The sequence below is a fragment of the Odontesthes bonariensis genome, chromosome 10 (assembly GCF_027942865.1).
Source record: "Odontesthes bonariensis isolate fOdoBon6 chromosome 10, fOdoBon6.hap1, whole genome shotgun sequence".
Classification (NCBI taxonomy): Eukaryota; Metazoa; Chordata; class Actinopteri; order Atheriniformes; family Atherinopsidae; genus Odontesthes; species Odontesthes bonariensis.
In genome coordinates, this window is record NC_134515.1 from 4,378,016 (window position 1) to 4,397,826 (window position 19,811).

General features: G+C 42.7%; 2 protein-coding genes across 3 annotated transcripts in view; both read left to right on the forward strand.

Moving 5' to 3' along the window:
• LOC142390515 (mitochondrial carrier homolog 1-like) overlaps positions 1 to 3,167 on the forward strand; it is a 19,227-nt gene extending 16,060 nt beyond the window's left edge. For both annotated transcript variants that reach the window (XM_075475990.1, XM_075475989.1), the window contains exon 12: positions 476 to 3,167. In XM_075475990.1, coding sequence (XP_075332105.1) covers positions 476 to 541 — 66 coding nt within the window. In that variant the 3' untranslated portion in view covers positions 542 to 3,167. The remainder of the gene's footprint in view (positions 1 to 475) is intronic.
• LOC142390514 (homeodomain-interacting protein kinase 3-like) lies at positions 552 to 19,383 on the forward strand. The gene is made up of 9 exons (XM_075475988.1): positions 552 to 745; positions 10,647 to 10,828; positions 11,878 to 12,069; positions 13,860 to 14,041; positions 14,127 to 14,250; positions 14,327 to 14,446; positions 14,970 to 15,062; positions 17,111 to 17,280; positions 17,353 to 19,383. The coding sequence occupies exons 3-9, from the start codon at positions 11,983 to 11,985 to the stop codon at positions 17,612 to 17,614; spliced, it is 1,038 nt and encodes a 345-aa protein (XP_075332103.1). The 5' UTR covers positions 552 to 745; positions 10,647 to 10,828; positions 11,878 to 11,982; the 3' UTR covers positions 17,615 to 19,383.
• The last annotated feature ends 428 nt before the right edge of the window (positions 19,384 to 19,811 follow it).

Sequence of the window (19,811 nt, forward strand, 5' to 3'; positions counted from 1 at the left end):
CCTGACAAAATACCGGCTATTTACAATTTTATTCCCATGAATTCGGTGCTACTAAAGCTAGCCGCAGTGAGCAACGCACTTCCGGTTATTTTCACAAAATAAAATACCCGTTGCCTTTTATCAAAGGGAAAGCCATTACCATACAATTGGTGCTTTTGTTTTGAAAACAGGAAGTGAACCTACCCTCGTTGTAGCTAGCTTGAAACTGCCGTTTTGACAGGAAATGACGATCGGCGACGTCACGTTACGTTGCATCTTGGGTAGTTTGAGTATGAGTAGTAACCTCATGATGCATACCCAACATTTCGGAGAATCTAGTATGCATCCGGGAACTTCTGCTTACTCAAACTGGCATACTAACTCAAAACGTTAGTATGAGTAGCAGGAGTAGTTAGGAGAAGTATGCGGTTTCAAATACAGCCAGAGGTCTTTTGATTGGATGTTCATGTTGGGGTTCGCCCCACCTTCCCCTCAGGGTCACCTCTTCAGAGGATCCAGCTTCTTTTTCCGCCGGGTGCCCATGCCGCCCATGGAGAACTGACTTCCTCCTGCTGGGATGTTTCTCCTCCTCCTGCTCAGAAACCTTCTCAGAAGACGCCTCCTCCCTCCCCTCCTCAGACATCCAGATGTAGCAGCACCGCTTCAGTGCCAAAGAGGCTTCGGTCCGGTTCAGAGGACCGAGGATGGATCAGGTTCTTTCCACAAATCAGGGATCGATTCAGCCGAATCAGTTCACAAACTGTGGGTTAGTGTTTCACTCTAAACTGAGATCAGACACATGCTTCCTCTGTAACTGAAGCCGCACAGAGACACGTTTACGTGGCCTTCGCGTTCATCGGGTTTGCTCCATTTCCTGTTCCGTCTCCTGAGCCCTTGTTTCCTTCACAGCCTGCAGCAAATACAAGTTACATCGGTGTCCTCAGTCCAAACCGCTCCGTTCTTATTCCAAACGTTAACTCGTTAAACGGCTAAACTAAGTCAAATGTTGTTCTCACCATGAAGGAATAATTACAAACCATCTGCAACATTACAACCTCCTGCAGCCAGTCAGAGCCTGAGGATGGAGCTCAGTGTGCATCCTGTAGTGGGTTTGCCATGAATAAAGGTGGTGGGCGTCGGGTTTACTCCCAGTTTGCATCAATAGGAGCATTCGGGGGACGCCTTCAGCTGCCTTCAGCTGTATATTAAAAAGCTGCTTTGTACAGTTCTGTTTAACAGTCCTGATCCTGTTTCCTTCCAAACAGCCAGACGTAATCTTCAAAGTGCTCCTGAGCAACAGTTCTCCAGCTTTCTTTGGACATTTTCTGCTTTTCCCCTCATCTTCAGTCCACAGGAATGTTTTTTCTCTGTTAAGCCACTTAACTCTGACCTGTGAACCATTCAGGCAGGAAAAAGGCTCCTAACTCAAGGCATGAACCAGTGTTGTGTCCACACAGAACAGACAACTTAGCAAAGAAGCCATTTTAAACTGGATCTTTAGGCACTTTGTTCCCAGCAGCCTGTCACAGAGACACATCATTTGTTCCCATTTCTTTAGCTGCATCTGTGAAAAACAGCTTCATAGTTTCAACTTTGTTGTACATTTACGTTTAAAACTGCTTTCAGTTACCAAAAGAGTCAAATTAATATAAGACATTCAGTTTAAAAAAAAATCCTAATCCCAAAATAATGAACGTTATCACGTCTAAAAGTAGGAAAAAAACAGACAATAATAAGAATTATGTTAATCAACATCAAGAAAAAGTAAATAAGATTCAATTTAAAGCTTAAAAAAGGAATATAAGATATAATCTAATGACTAATTATGGAACAATTCATATAAATGAGATGATTAAACTGTTGTATGCCAGCAGAAATGAATAATCTAGAAGCTCTTTGTGGGTTTTAGACTGGAATTAAGATTTGTTCCCATTTCTTTAGCTGCATGTGTGAAAAACAGCAAAGATAACACAGTGTGACAGACAGAAAACAGGATTTCTGCAGCAACAAGGTGATTCCCAAAGAGCTGTTAGCTGAAAACTTGGCATATCTCAGCATGGTGTGCAGTGTGTCCTTAAAACATTTGAGGAAACTGGACAAGTGGAGGACAGAAGAAGAAGTGTCAGGCCTAAAGAACTATCTCCAGCAGATGAACAGGATCTGAAAGTGATGTCCTTAAGAAAGAGGAAAACATCCAGCAAAGACCTGACACAGGAGCTGAGAGATGCATCTGGAAAAGTCATTTAAAAGAAAAGAAGCCGCCATGTGACACGGTGACCTTAACCAGCATGCATTGCTTCGGCTTTGTGTCCCACTGTCACAGGATCGGTTCTCTGAGGCTGTCAGTGGTTTTAATGTTGCTCTTCGCTTTTTATTTAATTGGTGGTTTGTTCTGGAATGATCTTGGTCAATCGGCTGGTTTTGGATGAAGAACCAAATGTTTTTTATGATGTTGTGAGACTTTTTTTTCTTCAAAATGTTCTGTGTTTTCCCTTTAAAGTCTTATTTAAAGAAATCTTGTGAGCTAATGACCACACAACACCTCCCCCCTCCCCCTGAGGCCTGATTCCACCTCCCGATCTCAGCCTTATTCTCCTTAAATCCAGCTGTCGTCACATCTGCAGAACAGGTGCCGTCTGATCAGCTGCTCTCCCTCCTGTCACGTCGGTTTGTGATACTAACAAAGAGTAGTGCTATTTTTTTAAGTTTAAAGATCTACCAGTGTCACATACGGTATGTAGAAAATGTGCATCCATTATAATCCTTTGGGGTACAGTGTGATGGGGACGGTGTGACACGATGTCCTTGTACAGCCAAATGTGTGTAAAATGTAAATAAAAACAGAATAAAGTGATCAGGAAATCATTTAAATCACATTTAATGTTGAAACTGACGTTTTATTGATTTATTTTGACCAGAAACAGGCGCACATCACAACTAATTAGCAACACAAAGAGCCTCTCTGAGTGTTTCACATGTGAAGATAAGCTAAATGTTCCTTTAATCTGTATAAAATCACTCTGAGGAGAGATGGAAGCTGAATATAAAGAGATAAAGTGCTTAAAGATGCTCCCAGAATGAAACCAGGAGGCTGTGGATGGTTCTCAACGACTTTACTGATCAGAGAAGGAAGCCTGGTGGAATATCTTGTTCAGCAATCCTCAACTCTTCCAAGAGCTCGAAATGAAATGGGTTTAACATCTGCTCTCTCTCATATTTATTCCAGTCAGAGAAGACGGATGAAGCAGAAATAAGGTCAAGTTGATCAGAAGTCAAAACTCCAGAATCCATTAACGGTACCATCCTCTCTGAACCCACCCAAAGTAGAAAGCTGCTCTGTGGTCTGAGGAAGCATCTCCCATGTTGTCGGTGCAGTTCTGTTTTATTTAAATGGCCACAAATGCCAACAAATGCCACCTCGAGGACCTTCAAAGGTGCAGTCCAATTCGAGCTGTGCAGAGAAGAAAGAGGCAGAAGGATGAAAGCAGTTGAAAGAAGGTAAAGAAAATGGTTAATGTTCACAAAAGACAAACAGATCATGAGTATATTTCTAAAGAACAGGCTTTTTCAACAAGCTACGTTTTAAACTTCAACTAAAAAGTCGAGAGGATGTCAGTATCCTGCATCCAAACAGCGTCATCCGGGTGTCATCGGCGTAGTTATGAACATGTGTATCATGTTTCCTGATAAATAGAGCCGGGTGTCATCGGCGTAGTTATGAACATGTGTGTCATGTTTCCTGATAAATAGAGCTAGGTGTCATCGGCGTAGTTATGAACATGTGTATCATGTTTCCTGATAAATAGAGCCGGGTGTCATCGGCGTAGTTATGAACATGTGTGTCATGTTTTCTGATAACTAGAGCCGGGTGTCATCGGCGTAGTTATGAACATGTGTATCATGTTTCCTGATAAATAGAGCCAGGTGTCATCGGCGTAGTTATGAACATGTGTATCATGTTTTCTGATAACTAGAGCCGGGTGTCATCGGCGTAGTTATGAACATGTGTGTCATGTTTCCTGATAACTAGAGCCGGGTGTCATCGGCGTAGTTATGAACATGTGTATCATGTTTCCTGATAAATAGAGCCAGGTGTCATCGGCGTAGTTATGAACATGTGTGTCATGTTTCCTGATAAATAGAGCTAGGTGTCATCGGCGTACTTATGAACATGTGTATCATGTTTTCTGATAACTAGAGCCGGGTGTCATCGGCGTAGTTATGAACATGTGTATCATGTTTCCTGATAAATAGAGCCAGGTGTCATCGGCGTAGTTATGAACATGTGTATCATGTTTCCTGATAAATAGAGCCGGGTGTCATCGGCGTAGTTATGAACATGTGTGTCATGTTTCCTGATAAATAGAGCTAGGTGTCATCGGCGTACTTATGAACATGTGTGTCATGTTTCGTGATAAATAGAGCCGGGTGTCATCGGCGTAGTTATGAACATGTGTATCATGTTTTCTGATAACTAGAGCCGGGTGTCATCTGCGTAGTTATGAACATGTCATGTTTTCTGATAACTAGAGCCGGGTGTCATCGGCGTAGTTATGAACGTGTGTCATGTTTCCTGATAAATAGAGCTAGGTGTCATCGGCGTAGTTATGAACATGTGTATCATGTTTCCTGATAAATAGAGCCGGGTGTCATCGGCGTACTTATGAACATGTGTGTCATGTTTCGTGATAAATAGAGCCGGGTGTCATCGGCGTACTTATGAACATGTGTGTCATGTTTCGTGATAAATAGAGCCGGGTGTCATCTGCGTACTTATGAACATGTGTGTCATGTTTCGTGATAAATAGAGCCGGGTGTCATCTGCGTACTTATGAACATGTGTGTCATGTTTCGTGATAAATAGAGCCGGGTGTCATCTGCGTAGTTATGAACATGTGTGTCATGTTTTCTGATAACTAGAGCCGGGTGTCATCGGTGTAGTTATGAACATGTGTATCATGTTTCCTGATAAATAGAGCCGGGTGTCATCGGTGTAGTTATGAACATGTGTATCATGTTTCGTGATAAATAGAGCCGGGTGTCATCGGCGTAGTTATGAACATGTGTATCATGTTTTCTGATAACTAGAGCCGGGTGTCATCGGCGTAGTTATGAACATGTGTATCATGTTTCCTGATAAATAGAGCCAGGTGTCATCGGCGTAGTTATGAACATGTGTATCATGTTTCCTGATAAATAGAGCCGGGTGTCATCGGCGTAGTTATGAACATGTGTATCATGTTTCCTGATAAATAGAGCCGGGTGTCATCGGCGTAGTTATGAACATGTGTGTCATGTTTCGTGATAAATAGAGCCGGGTGTCATCGGCGTAGTTATGAACATGTGTGTCATGTTTCGTGATAAATAGAGCCGGGTGTCATCGGCGTACTTATGAACATGTGTGTCATGTTTCGTGATAAATAGAGCCGGGTGTCATCGGCGTACTTATGAACATGTGTGTCATGTTTCGTGATAAATAGAGCCGGGTGTCATCGGCGTAGTTATGAACATGTGTATCATGTTTCCTGATAAATAGAGCCGGGTGTCATCTGCGTAGTTATGAACATGTGTATCATGTTTTCTGATAACTAGAGCCGGGTGTCATCGGTGTAGTTATGAACATGTGTATCATGTTTCCTGATAAATAGAGCCGGGTGTCATCGGTGTAGTTATGAACATGTGTATCATGTTTCGTGATAAATAGAGCCGGGTGTCATCGGCGTAGTTATGAACATGTGTATCATGTTTTCTGATAACTAGAGCCGGGTGTCATCGGCGTAGTTATGAACATGTGTATCATGTTTCCTGATAAATAGAGCCAGGTGTCATCGGCGTAGTTATGAACATGTGTATCATGTTTCCTGATAAATAGAGCCGGGTGTCATCGGCGTAGTTATGAACATGTGTATCATGTTTCCTGATAAATAGAGCCGGGTGTCATCGGCGTAGTTATGAACATGTGTGTCATGTTTCGTGATAAATAGAGCCGGGTGTCATCGGCGTAGTTATGAACATGTGTATCATGTTTTCTGATAACTAGAGCCGGGTGTCATCTGCGTAGTTATGAACATGTCATGTTTTCTGATAAATAGAGCCGGGTGTTATCGGCGTAGTTATGAACATGTGTATCATGTTTCCTGATAAATAGAGCCGGGTGCTATCGGCGTAGTTATGAACATGTGTATCATGTTTCCTGATAAATAGAGCTAGGTGTCATCGGCGTAGTTATGAACATGTGTGTCATGTTTCCTGATAAATAGAGCTAGGTGTCATCGGCGTAGTTATGAACATGTGTGTCATGTTTCCTGATAAATAGAGCTAGGTGTCATCGGCGTACTTATGAACATGTGTGTCATGTTTCGTGATAAATAGAGCCGGGTGTCATCGGCGTAGTTATGAACATGTGTATCATGTTTTCTGATAACTAGAGCCGGGTGTCATCTGCGTAGTTATGAACATGTCATGTTTTCTGATAAATAGAGCCGGGTGTTATCGGCGTAGTTATGAACATGTGTATCATGTTTCCTGATAAATAGAGCCGGGTGCTATCGGCGTAGTTATGAACATGTGTATCATGTTTCCTGATAAATAGAGCTAGGTGTCATCGGCGTAGTTATGAACATGTGTGTCATGTTTCCTGATAAATAGAGCTAGGTGTCATCGGCGTAGTTATGAACATGTGTGTCATGTTTCCTGATAAATAGAGCCGGGTGTCATCGGCGTAGTTATGAACATGTGTATCATGTTTTCTGATAACTAGAGCCGGGTGTCATCTGCGTAGTTATGAACATGTCATGTTTTCTGATAAATAGAGCCGGGTGTTATCGGCGTAGTTATGAACATGTGTATCATGTTTCCTGATAAATAGAGCCGGGTGCTATCGGCGTAGTTATGAACATGTGTATCATGTTTCCTGATAAATAGAGCTAGGTGTCATCGGCGTAGTTATGAACATGTGTGTCATGTTTCCTGATAAATAGAGCCGGGTGTCATCGGCGTACTTATGAACATGTGTATCATGTTTCCTGATAAATAGAGCTAGGTGTCATCGGCGTAGTTATGAACATGTGTATCATGTTTCCTGATAAATAGAGCCGGGTGCTATCGGCGTAGTTATGAACATGTGTATCATGTTTCCTGATAAATAGAGCTAGGTGTCATCGGCGTAGTTATGAACATGTGTGTCATGTTTCCTGATAAATAGAGCTAGGTGTCATCGGCGTACTTATGAACATGTGTGTCATGTTTCGTGATAAATAGAGCCGGGTGTCATCGGCGTAGTTATGAACATGTGTATCATGTTTTCTGATAACTAGAGCCGGGTGTCATCTGCGTAGTTATGAACATGTCATGTTTTCTGATAAATAGAGCCGGGTGTTATCGGCGTAGTTATGAACATGTGTATCATGTTTCCTGATAAATAGAGCCGGGTGCTATCGGCGTAGTTATGAACATGTGTATCATGTTTCCTGATAAATAGAGCTAGGTGTCATCGGCGTAGTTATGAACATGTGTGTCATGTTTCCTGATAAATAGAGCTAGGTGTCATCGGCGTAGTTATGAACATGTGTGTCATGTTTCCTGATAAATAGAGCCGGGTGTCATCGGCGTAGTTATGAACATGTGTATCATGTTTTCTGATAACTAGAGCCGGGTGTCATCTGCGTAGTTATGAACATGTCATGTTTTCTGATAAATAGAGCCGGGTGTTATCGGCGTAGTTATGAACATGTGTATCATGTTTCCTGATAAATAGAGCCGGGTGCTATCGGCGTAGTTATGAACATGTGTATCATGTTTCCTGATAAATAGAGCTAGGTGTCATCGGCGTAGTTATGAACATGTGTGTCATGTTTCCTGATAAATAGAGCTAGGTGTCATCGGCGTAGTTATGAACATGTGTGTCATGTTTCCTGATAAATAGAGCTAGGTGTCATCGGCGTACTTATGAACATGTGTGTCATGTTTCGTGATAAATAGAGCCGGGTGTCATCGGCGTAGTTATGAACATGTGTGTCATGTTTTCTGATAACTAGAGCCGGGTGTCATCTGCGTAGTTATGAACATGTCATGTTTTCTGATAAATAGAGCTAGGTGTCATCGGCGTAGTTATGAACATGTGTATCATGTTTCCTGATAAATAGAGCTAGGTGTCATCGGCGTAGTTATGAACATGTGTGTCATGTTTCCTGATAAATAGAGCTAGGTGTCATCGGCGTAGTTATGAACATGTGTATCATGTTTCCTGATAAATAGAGCTAGGTGTCATCGGCGTAGTTATGAACATGTATGTCATGTTTCGTGATAAATAGAGCCGGGTGTCATCGGCGTAGTTATGAACATGTGTATCATGTTTTCTGATAACTAGAGCCGGGTGTCATCTGCGTAGTTATGAACATGTCATGTTTTCTGATAAATAGAGCCGGGTGTTATCGGCGTAGTTATGAACATGTGTATCATGTTTCCTGATAAATAGAGCCGGGTGCTATCGGCGTAGTTATGAACATGTGTATCATGTTTCCTGATAAATAGAGCCGGGTGTCATCGGCGTAGTTATGAACATGTGTATCATGTTTCCTGATAAATAGAGCCGGGTGTCATCGGTGTAGTTATGAACATGTGTATCATGTTTCCTGATAAATAGAGCCGGGTGTCATCGACGTAGTTATGAACATGTGTATCATGTTTCCTGATAAATAGAACCGGGTGCTATCGGCGTAGTTATGAACATGTGTATCATGTTTCCTGATAAATAGAGCCGGGTGTCATCGGCGTAGTTATGAACATGTGTGTCATGTTTCCTGATAAATAGAGCCGGGTGTCATCGGTGTAGTTATGAACATGTGTATCATGTTTCCTGATAAATAGAGCCGGGTGTCATCGGCGTAGTTATGAACATGTGTATCATGTTTCCTGATAAATAGAGCCGGGCGTCATCGGCGTACTTATGAACATGTGTGTCATGTTTCCTGATGAGGAGCCCAGAGATCGCATGTGTGGGGAGAACAGAACTGGTCCAAATCCAGAACCTTGTGGAACACCATAACAGACTTACAGCAATGATGCGACTACTGAAATCCAGAGAAATGTTTCTCTTCCCACTCAAGTCAGAAATGTATAAAATAACTTGAATTAAAACATGTTTTTTGAGCTTGTGGCTGATTTAAATCATTGAGTTCTAAAAAGAATTTCAAAATAAGAACAGAACACGCTGAGTTCTGAACGACATTATGATGTCATAATGAGGCGGCAGAAGTGTTTAGGCAGATGTTTGATGGACTGTTTTCATCCCACATCCAACTCTGAGAGACGAACACACTTTTGAGACGAGAGCGACAGAAAGAAAACAAACACGTTCTGGATTTAGGACGATTCGTGTCTGAAACTTCATTTCGCAGCTCGGAAACACCGACCTGAGATCAGACTGAAAATGTCTTCGCCGCGGAGCTCAGATTCCTTCGATGCATCAGGTGAGAGAGACTGAACTTAGCTGAAGGTTTCTGCTGTGAAAGCTCAGGAAAGGATGATTACTGAGGATGAACAGCAGCAGTAACAGCCTGTTCCCCTGCAGAAACTCAGCTCCTAAAACAGGAAAATGAAGCGAGAAAAGTCTATTTGAGATATATTTTACAAGAAAGAAGCAAAATGATCTGCCAACAGACTAAAAACAAAATGCTTTTCAGCCTCACAAACCCCACAGACGTCTTAAAACTAGACTTTAAAGAGCAAAAACAAACACGTTTGCCTTGTTACCAGCAATATAATCAAGATTTGATCAAATATGTTCAGAATCTGAAAATAATTAAAGTAAGAAACTCTGACTTTGGCACTTTAGTCCTGGATGTTTATCAGAAAGTTGAAGAATTGAAGTATTTCTGCTTTGAAGCATCAACTTACTGTGAATCAGGAGGAAAATACCGGCAACAAGTCCGAGTATCTTCTTTAAAAGCTCTCCATCCAAGTGAAACGCTCTGATGTAAATGCGTCCCGGGGAGAAGAAATCTCTGAAACGTGTTTCCATGATTGAAGATGTTTATCTCAGGCTTCGGGTTTTGCCGTGCACGTGAGGCCAGCGCTGCTTTAACAGCTGCACTGGAAAAAATCTAAATCTTACCAAGTATATTTGTCTCATTGAGTATCTCATTACACTTAATATCAGACATAACTGCCTAACAAGCACCATTTCAGCCAGATATAGGGACTTGTTTGAAGACAATACATCTGGAATATCTTGTTAATTAAAAAAGTCTTGAAAACAAATTGTTTTGAGTCATATTTCAAATGAAACAAGCTTTTTTTTTTAATTTGAAGAGGTTTTTAAGCTAATTTCAAGATCACTTTTATCTCAAAAGTCCTAAATATCACATCTTATTTCAAGAAATCTTGACAAGCCGATTTTAACTAGTTCCATTGGCAGATTTTTGCTTATTTCAAGCAAAAACGTCTTGTATTTGTTGTTTTTTAACTTATTTTTGGAGGGGCATTTTTTCCAGTGTGCGTCCTCTTTCCCACGTCTCTGCCACATAAAGAAATCCGGTGAAAGGCTCAGAGAATCAGGAGAATCTGACGGATTTCTGGTCGGCAGAGACATGATTGGCGGCTCAGCTGTGGGTGTGTTTGTGCTGCGTTCACTAAACACGACTTTCTGTCCACCTTCCCCCCGACAGAAGCTGAGATCCAGGCCGGTCAGACTCTGCTGGGCGGCCGCTCTCCTTACTGCGTCCTGGAGTTTATCGGTGAAGGCTGCTTTGGCAAAGTGGCCAAGTGCCAGAATCTGGAGAGCAAAGAGACGGTGGCCGTCAAGTTCCTGAAGACGGACGCCGCCTCGGTGCGGCTCATTGAGAGAGAGGTGGATCTTTGGGCTCCTGCTCACTCTGTTTCTTTTTTTATTGATTATATATATCAATATTCCATCAACAATTTCCATATACATTTCTCCACCCGTATAGAACATAAGCCATACTCCTCCACCATGGAGCAGAGACACAGATAGACATATATTCTCAAGTAGAGTTACAGTCGAGTAAAACGGAACTCTTCCACTCCTGTCCTTGTTTTCTCTCTTGCTGAGTAACTTTTCTTCTGTTATATATGAACAAGTTTGTAGCCTGAACCAAAGAGATACATAATCTACACTTCAGAATGTCTTTACTGCACAAAATCTGCTCTCAATGAAGACCCAACCCAGGTTTCCCAGTGATTCTTAACCCCTTAATGCCTGAATTTATATAGTTGTATATAAAAAAAACTGTTTTGTGTGTGTTTTAGCCTTTAAGTAGATAGTAAATAATGCTGAGATTATTAATTTCACTTTTGCACAAAAAATAAATAGAATTTTTGGTATGTTGCAAATTTGCGACAACAGGCATCCTGGTCAATTTGGAGTTAACGGTTACTCCGGCTACGGTTTGTAGCATATATGCGACAATAGGCGTTTAGTGGTTAGAGGTATCTGTTTGTAGTCTAGCTGTAAAAATCAGCTTCTCCATCCTATAAATATTGAGCATTATCTCAACCCAATCCTCCATTGTATCTGCATCTGTTTTCAGCCATTTCCTGGTGATGGCTTTTTTTTAGCTGCCACCAACATTATGTGAAACATGTATTTCTGTCCTGACCTTGTAATCTCCTGGTTCTCTTTTCCCAAAATATGAAACTTCAAACGTAAATGGAAGTTTCACTTTCAGAATTTTTTCCATACTCTTCTTAAGCTCGTGCCAATAAGATATAATACGAGGGCGTCCCCGACAGATGTGGAAGTGATTGGCCTTGTTTTCCCCACAAAGTCTGCAGCATCTTGTTGCGGCCGCTCGCTCTGTTCCATCACTCAGCAGAAGATGCCCCCGGAGCTGCTGATGGGCGGCTGTATCACCTGCTGCTGTCCCTTTCTCCCTGCAGGTGTCCGCGTTGAACGCCATCGGCGGCCTGGACCCGAACCTCTGTAACGTGGTGAAGTTCTGGGAGCGGTTCCAGCACGCGGGGCGGACCTGTCTGGTGTTTGAGATGCTGGACCGGAACCTGTTCCAGCTGCTCCAGGAGCGAGACTTTGAGCCGCTGTTTACCAATGTGATCCGGCCCGTCGCAGCGCAGGTTTGAGTCATCCAGCACCGATCAAACATCTGTTGTTCTGCACATCTGCCTGTGACCAGTGAAGGAAACTCACACATTAAAGGGATAGTTCGCCTCTTTTGACATGAAGCTGTATGACATCCCATATTAGCAACATCATTTATGAACATCTTCTTACCAAAACTCTGATTTTTATGCTTCATTCAGACTTAGATCACTACACCTACAACAGTGAAAAAGAAAGCCATTATTCTGTTAAAGTAAGACAGAAAATCAGGTGAAACAAAAGATTTTAACTCGATAGGCGTGCTGTGTAAAACATGCAGCTAGAAGATGGAAACAGTTGGAAATATCCCATTACTACTGATCTTAAAGGGATAGTTCGCCTCTTTTGACATGAAGCTGTATGACATCCCATATCAGCAGCATCATTTCTGAACATCTTCTTACCCCCTGCTGCGTCCTGTGAGCAGAGTTCCAGCCTCGTTTTGGTGTTGATGAAGGTAGTCCGGCTAGTTGGCTGGGGTTTAAAAAATAAAGCGTTTTGCTTCTCAGAACAATATGCGTTCAACAGAGTAATACATTTGCATCACAAAATGGTTCTCCAGGAAAAAGTCAGACCTCACAGTCGCTTGGCACTATTTTCTCTCCCTTCGTATCACTGCCTGCTGCCGACAGCCGCGCCTGTTACGCTGTTTGCTGCTCGTATGAAAATTTCATGAAAATTTTCTAGGAATTCATTTCGAGAAGAATTCATGCTCCTAGAAAATTTCTGAAGAAATTTTGATGGGTGCCAATCTACTGCCCGCCCTTTAAAACAAAAAGTTTAGTTTAGTTGAGAGTCTCCTGTCACATATAAACTTTGAATGAGGTCTCTGTGATGTGTATGGCTGAGTTACGAGGCCTCCAAAATCATTGGCTGCCAACCATTTTCAGTGCAGAGAGAGCCATACTGCCAAGTGTTTTACAGTATTTTGACTGATTTTCCAAGACCCACAGAAAAGTGTGTCTTATGACTATGTACACACCGTAATTACCAAAAGAAAGAGTAGACTCTCTTCTTTGATCAGGCAAAAAAAAGTTTGTTTCTACCATTTTCAGTCCTTTAGACAGTAGAACATAGGTTGGTTTCACCAAAAACAACTGTTTGACCAAAAAAATGGAGAAAACAAGCTTCTTTTTTTGTGTGCAAAGTGGCACTGCTGCCACCTAGCGGGATATTTTGCCAGTATATTCTCTGTTTAGTGTTTACAAGCCTAAGATTTAGTGACAAACTCCGCTAGATTGTCCCCCAGCCCGCTCCGTTAAAAAACGCAATTGACGTCTATAGACGTCTTTGGCACCGAAAGAGTTAAACTGCTTTTCAATCGATCTTCCCAGTGAATGGAGAAGACAGGTCTGCTGAAGAAAGTTATGTCATTTTTGTCAAGCTCCTGTTTAAAATACAGCTTTTAGGGAATTAAAAGGATTACCAAGGATTAGTTTTCATAAAATCTATGAGAATTTGCTGCTCGGTCTACACAGCAGAGAGAGAAAATAGGGCCAAGCGATTGTGAGGTCTGACTTTTTCCTGGAGAACCATTTTGTGATGCAAATGTATTACTCTGTTGAACGCATATTGTTCTGAGAAGCAAAACGAGGCTGGAACTCTGCTCACAGGACGCAGCAGGGGGTAAGAAGATGTTCATAAATGATGTTGCTGATATGGGATGCCATACAGCTTCATGTCAAAAGAGGCGAACTATCCCTTTAAGCCCGCTCAGCTGCGCCTGCAGAAGCTGAATGTTTCCCGTCTGCTTCTGTGGCTGCAGCTGCTGGCGGCCTTGGACGCCCTGAAGGCTCTCGGTATCCTGCACGCCGACATCAAACCCGACAACGTGATGCTGGTGGACGCTCGGGACCAGGCGCCTAGGGTCAGACTGATAGACTTCGGCAGAGCCGTTCCAGTCTCCAGCCTCCGGCCCGGTCAGAGCCTGCAGCCGGTGGGCTACAGGTGGGTCCATGCAGGGCGGCTCGGCTCCGTGCTGGTGCTGAAAACATGGCAGCAGGCTGCTCACGTTCAGCTCTTCCCCCCTCAGAGCTCCAGAAGTGGTCCTCGGCCTCCCCTTCTCCGAGGCTGCAGATGTGTGGGGACTCGGCTGCGTCCTGGCCTTCCTCTACCTGGCCGATAACCTCTTCCCCGTCAGCTGCTACTATCAGATGGTGAGTCGGCTCGCTCGGACACGAGTCCAGAACCGGGCGGAGCGCCGGCTGATGTGACTGTGTGTGCCGTCTGCAGGTGAGGCGCATGGTGGAGGTTCTGGGTCAGCCGGAGGACCGCATGCTGCGCGCTGGACGATACGCTCGCTACTTTTTCAGGGAGGAGGAAGCAGCCGATGGTGGAAGATGGAGGCTGATGGTAGAGTGGCGTCTTCCTGGTTAAAGGAGGTTAAATCTGGTTGTAGCGGCCATTTGTCCATAAAAAACAAATTAACCTTAAACCAAACAGAATCAAAAGGCCACTGATGCATCATGGGGGATGTGGTTTAACGCAGGCAAAAGGAGATGAATGTCCAAGATGAATTCTTTGTGTTTTCTGATGATTTATTTAAAAACAATAAAAGAAACAAAAGAACAAAGAAAACCTGCTGCTCTCTCCTTTTCCCTGGTGAAAAAACATCGGCCCACCCAGGTGCATGCTGGGACTCCAGGTGCCCAGTGTGACCCAATTACCAAAATATTCTAAACAAATAACTAACAAAGAATATTAGCAAAAAAATCTGATCTAAGTGAAGCTCTGAAATTAATCTAAATAAAGTTACTCATAATTAGCAAATTAAATTTACAACTAGAACCAAAAAACAAAAACTAACTTCACAAATAGCTCCAACGCTTGTTGTTTCTCTTCTGAAACACTTCTCGTGTTCATTTCTCTCCTTTAGACACCAGAAGAATTTTCAGCTGCTGCCCACATGGAGGCCAAGCAGCCCCGCAGCCCCTCTGAGCCCCCCGGCTCCCTGGAGGACCTGGTGGATGTAGGTACCCCCTGCTGTGCTGTGTGAGCTCAGACTGGATCAGAGCCGCTCTGTGATCCGCCTCTGAGAGCCGACCGGCTGACCCGACTCTGGCTGATCGAAACCGCATACTACATACTGCATACTGCATACTACATACTGCATACTACATACTACATACTGCATACTACATACTGCATGCTGCATACTACATACTACATACTGCATACTACATACTGCATACTGCATACTGCATACTACATACTGCATACTGCATACTACATACTGCATACTGCATACTACATACTGCATACTGCATACTGCATACTACATACTGCATACTGCATACTACATACTACATACTGCATACTGCATACTGCATACTACATACTGCATACTGCATACTACATACTACATAGTGCATACTACATACTGCATACTGCATACTGCATACTACATACTGCATACTGCATACTGCATACTACATACTGCATACTGCATACTACATACTACATAGTGCATACTACATACTGCACACTGCATACTGCATACTACATACTACATACTGCATACTGCATACTGCATACTGCATACTACATACTGCATACTGCATACTACATACTACATAGTGCATACTACATACTGCATACTGCATACTACATACTACATACTGCATACTACATACTGCATACTACATACTGCATACTGCATACTACATACTGCATACTACATACTACATACTGCATACTACATACTGCATACTGCATACTGCCTACTGCCTACTGCATACTAGATACTAGATACTAGATACTGCAAACTGCATACTAGATACTAGATACTAGATACTGCATACTGCATACCGCATACCGCATACTGTATACTGCATACTGCATACTAGATACTAGATACTGCATACTGCATACTGCATACTGCATACTAGATACTAGATACTAGATACTGCATACTGCATACTTGATTCTAGATACTACATACTGCATACTACATACTACATACTACATACTACATACTGCATACTACATACTATACTGCATACTACTTACTGCATACTACATACTGCATACTACATACTGCATACAGCATAGTACATACTTTACTGCATACTACATACTCCATACTACATACTACATACTGCATACTACTTACTGCATACTACATACTGCATACAGCATAGTACATACTTTATACTGCATACTACATACTACATACTGCATACTGCATACTACATACTGCATACTACTTACTGCATACTACATACTGCATACTGCATACTACATACTGCATACTACATACTACATACTGCATACTACATACTGTATACTACATACTGCATACTGCATACTACATACTGCATACTACATACTACATACTGCATACTACTTACTGCATACTACATACTGTATAGTACATACTACATACTGCATACTACATACTGCATACTGCATACTCATCGATCAGACAGTATGCAGAGCGTTTACCCACAATGCATTTCGTTCCTGCGAGCCGAAATCAGCCGGCCTGAAGCTGATTTCTCTTAAGCTCTAAACTCTGTAAACTTTAGCAACATTTGAAACATTTTCAGGTGAGAAAGTAGTCGTTTAGATCCCCAACGTGCCGAAAAGCTAACAAAATACCGGCTGTTTACCATTTTGTTCCCACGAATTCGGCGCTACTAAAGCTAGCCGCAGTGAGCAACGCACTTCCTGTTATTTTCACAAAATAAAATACCCGTTTCCTTTTATCATAGGGAAAGCCATTACCATACAATTGGTGCTTTTGTTTTGAAAACAGGAAGTGAACCTACCCTCGTTGTAGCTAGCTTGAAACTGCCGTTTTGACAGGAAATGACGATCGGCGACGTCACGTTACGTTGCATCTTGGGTAGTTTGAATATGAGTAGTAACCTCATGATGCATACCCAACATTTCGGAGAATCTAGTATGCATCCGGGAACTTCTCGCTTACTCAAACTCTCATACTAACTCAAAAAGTTAGTAGGAGTAGTAGGAGAAGTATGCGGTTTTGAACACAGCCTCTGTTTCCACACTCAGATGTATCCAAAGGAGGACGCGGCCGAGTACGCGGACAGGAAGGCTTTGGTGGAGCTCCTGAAGCGGCTGCTGCACCTGGACGGGGATCAGAGAATCTGTCCCCGCGACGCCCTGCAGCACCCGTTCATCACCATGTCCCACCTGACCGAGCAGCCCGGCGGCAGAGAGTAGTAAGTGACCGAGCGTCCGCTCGATGATAAATTAACCAACTGTCCCTTTAACGATGGTCCTGTTTCATCCAGTCTGAACGCATCCCACCTTCTGATGAGCGGCGGTCCGGCGGCGGTCTCGGCTGACGGGCTGAACGGCTCTGCAGCCCCTGGGCTTGATGTCAGAGGTCTGCCCTGCGTTGCCGGTGACGACCCCCCGGCCGGCGGGGATGAGCGTCCTGCTGACGGCGTTAAAGCAGCAGACGTCTCAGCCAAACTGCCAAAGAGGATTCACAGACTCTTCCTCAGAGTCGGGGCGTCCTGCGGCTGCTGCTGGCGTTCTGCTGAGGACTGATTCCCTCTGAGATCTGAGACGGCCCGTCGGCCTCATTCTGTAAATAAACTGATTCAATAGTTTCTGCTGAGTCAGAAGAAAAACACACAGTTTGATCTGTTGTTTAAAGTTTCTGTTTCGTAGGCAGAAAATGTTTTTAAAATCAGTCGGAACCGTCTCTGGGTTTGGAGGTGAGAAGTTTTTAGTTAAAAGTCTTTGAAGAACAGTCAAAGAGAGCAGAGGTGCATCATGGGAGCTCCCCCTGCAGGCTGGGCCTATAGCAGCAGAACTATGGGATGTTTCAGGATCACCTGAGCCATCATTAACTATAAGCTTTATCAGAAAGGAAAGTTTTAAGCCTGGTCTTAAAGGTAGAGAGGGTGTCTGCTTCCTGAAGCCAAACTGGCAGCTGGTTCCACAGAGAGGGGCCTGATAACTGAAGGCTCTATAAGACAGGTTTAAGAAAACAGTCCTGGAAACCTGTTTTATATGTGAGTCAAAGGGCAAATTCTGGTCAAAAATAACTCCAAGGTTCCTCACTGTAGGACCAGAAGCTGAGAAAATACCATCTAGAGTAACTATGTAGCTGGACAGTTTCTCCCTGAAACGCTCAGGTCCAAAGATAACGACCAGCTCTTTATGTCTTTAAGACATAGTCTGACCAGCTGATTGGTTCCATCTGGTTCCAGTACAGCTGAGTATCATCTGCATTATAGTGGAAATTTATGCCATGCTGTCTGATAATGTCACCTGATGGAAGCATGTATAGAGTGAAAAGAATGGGTCCAAGCACAGAACCCTGAGGAACTTTTCACTTTAACAAGCTTAAATCTATCACATAAATATGACAAACCAGCCAAATGTGGTTTTCATTTTTGGATTAATTTAATCTGAACGTGTTTAGGAATGAGTCGTTCTAACAGGAAAAGCACAGACAACTGGTTTAACCCATTGAGGCCGGGAAAGCGTTGCCGCATTTCTACCTTTAAAGCCGGGGGCGCTGTTGCGTTATTCTACCTGTAAGGCCGGGAAAGCGTACACGTCTTTTTTCCTGTATAAGGTTGTTTTGCACCAATTATTGACCTCTGCGCCAATTAAATGCATTATAATAGACACGTTAGAGTGTCGTCATGTTCCTCGTGTCATTGTTTTGAAGTTAAGTTACATCGACCAAGCATGGAGGACTTTCAGTAGGAAGACATTTCAGACGGTAGCGATTGTGAGGAGTTTCTTGGCTTTGATGATGCTGATGAACGTGCTGACCCAGTTGATCGTGATTTATGGCGAGCACATATGTTTGAGGATGATTTTGAAGGGTTTGAATGTGAGTGGAAGACTGACAATTACCACCGTAATCGACGGAGAGATTTCAACCGCACACCAGGGGTGAAAGTCGGTTTACCTGCAGATGCCACACCGTTGCAGGCATGTAATCATATTTTTACTGAGGAGCTTTGGGCGCATCTCGTTTCCGAGACGAATAGATACAGTGAGCAGGTACTTCAGACTCCAGCTCGAGCAAAGATGGCAAGGTGGTCACACGTAACTGTGCCAGAGATGAAAACGTTTATTGGAATGTGTATGGGCTCCTTGTGCTGCCAGTACGAAGAGATTACTGGCCATAAAATAAATAGATAAATAAATCATTTAAATACAAAATTAAATTTTATTTTATTTTATTACTGTTTTCTAATTGAAAATAGCGCTGTTCCTGCACTTGACTTTTTATTTTATTTTATTACTGTTTATTTTATTGAAAATAGCGCTGTTCCTGCACTTTACTTTTTATTTTATTTTATTACTGTTTATTTTATTGAAAATAGCGCTGTTCCTGCACTTTACTTTTTATTTTATTTTATTACTGTTTATTTTATTGAAAATAGTGCTGTTCCTGCACTTTACTTTTTACATTTTCTATTTTCGTGAAGGTGTATGTAAATAAACTCAATTTCCAAAGAAAGCCACGGGTGTAAGCTCTCAAATACTTTTTGAATTTTGTTTCTATCTGCTACAGAGGCTGAGAAATCAATCATTTAGTAGGCGTTGACACAATTTCTGAATTTCCAGAAAAACTTCAGGTTTTAGGGGGTCTTTCTGAAATCTCCCACAGGTTTTACAGGCATTCTTTTCCAGGCGTTTTAGGCCTAAATGGGTTAACAGGAAAATATCCCCTTAAATGCCTGGAAATGGTCTGGAAGAGCTAAAAAGCCAGAAGAGT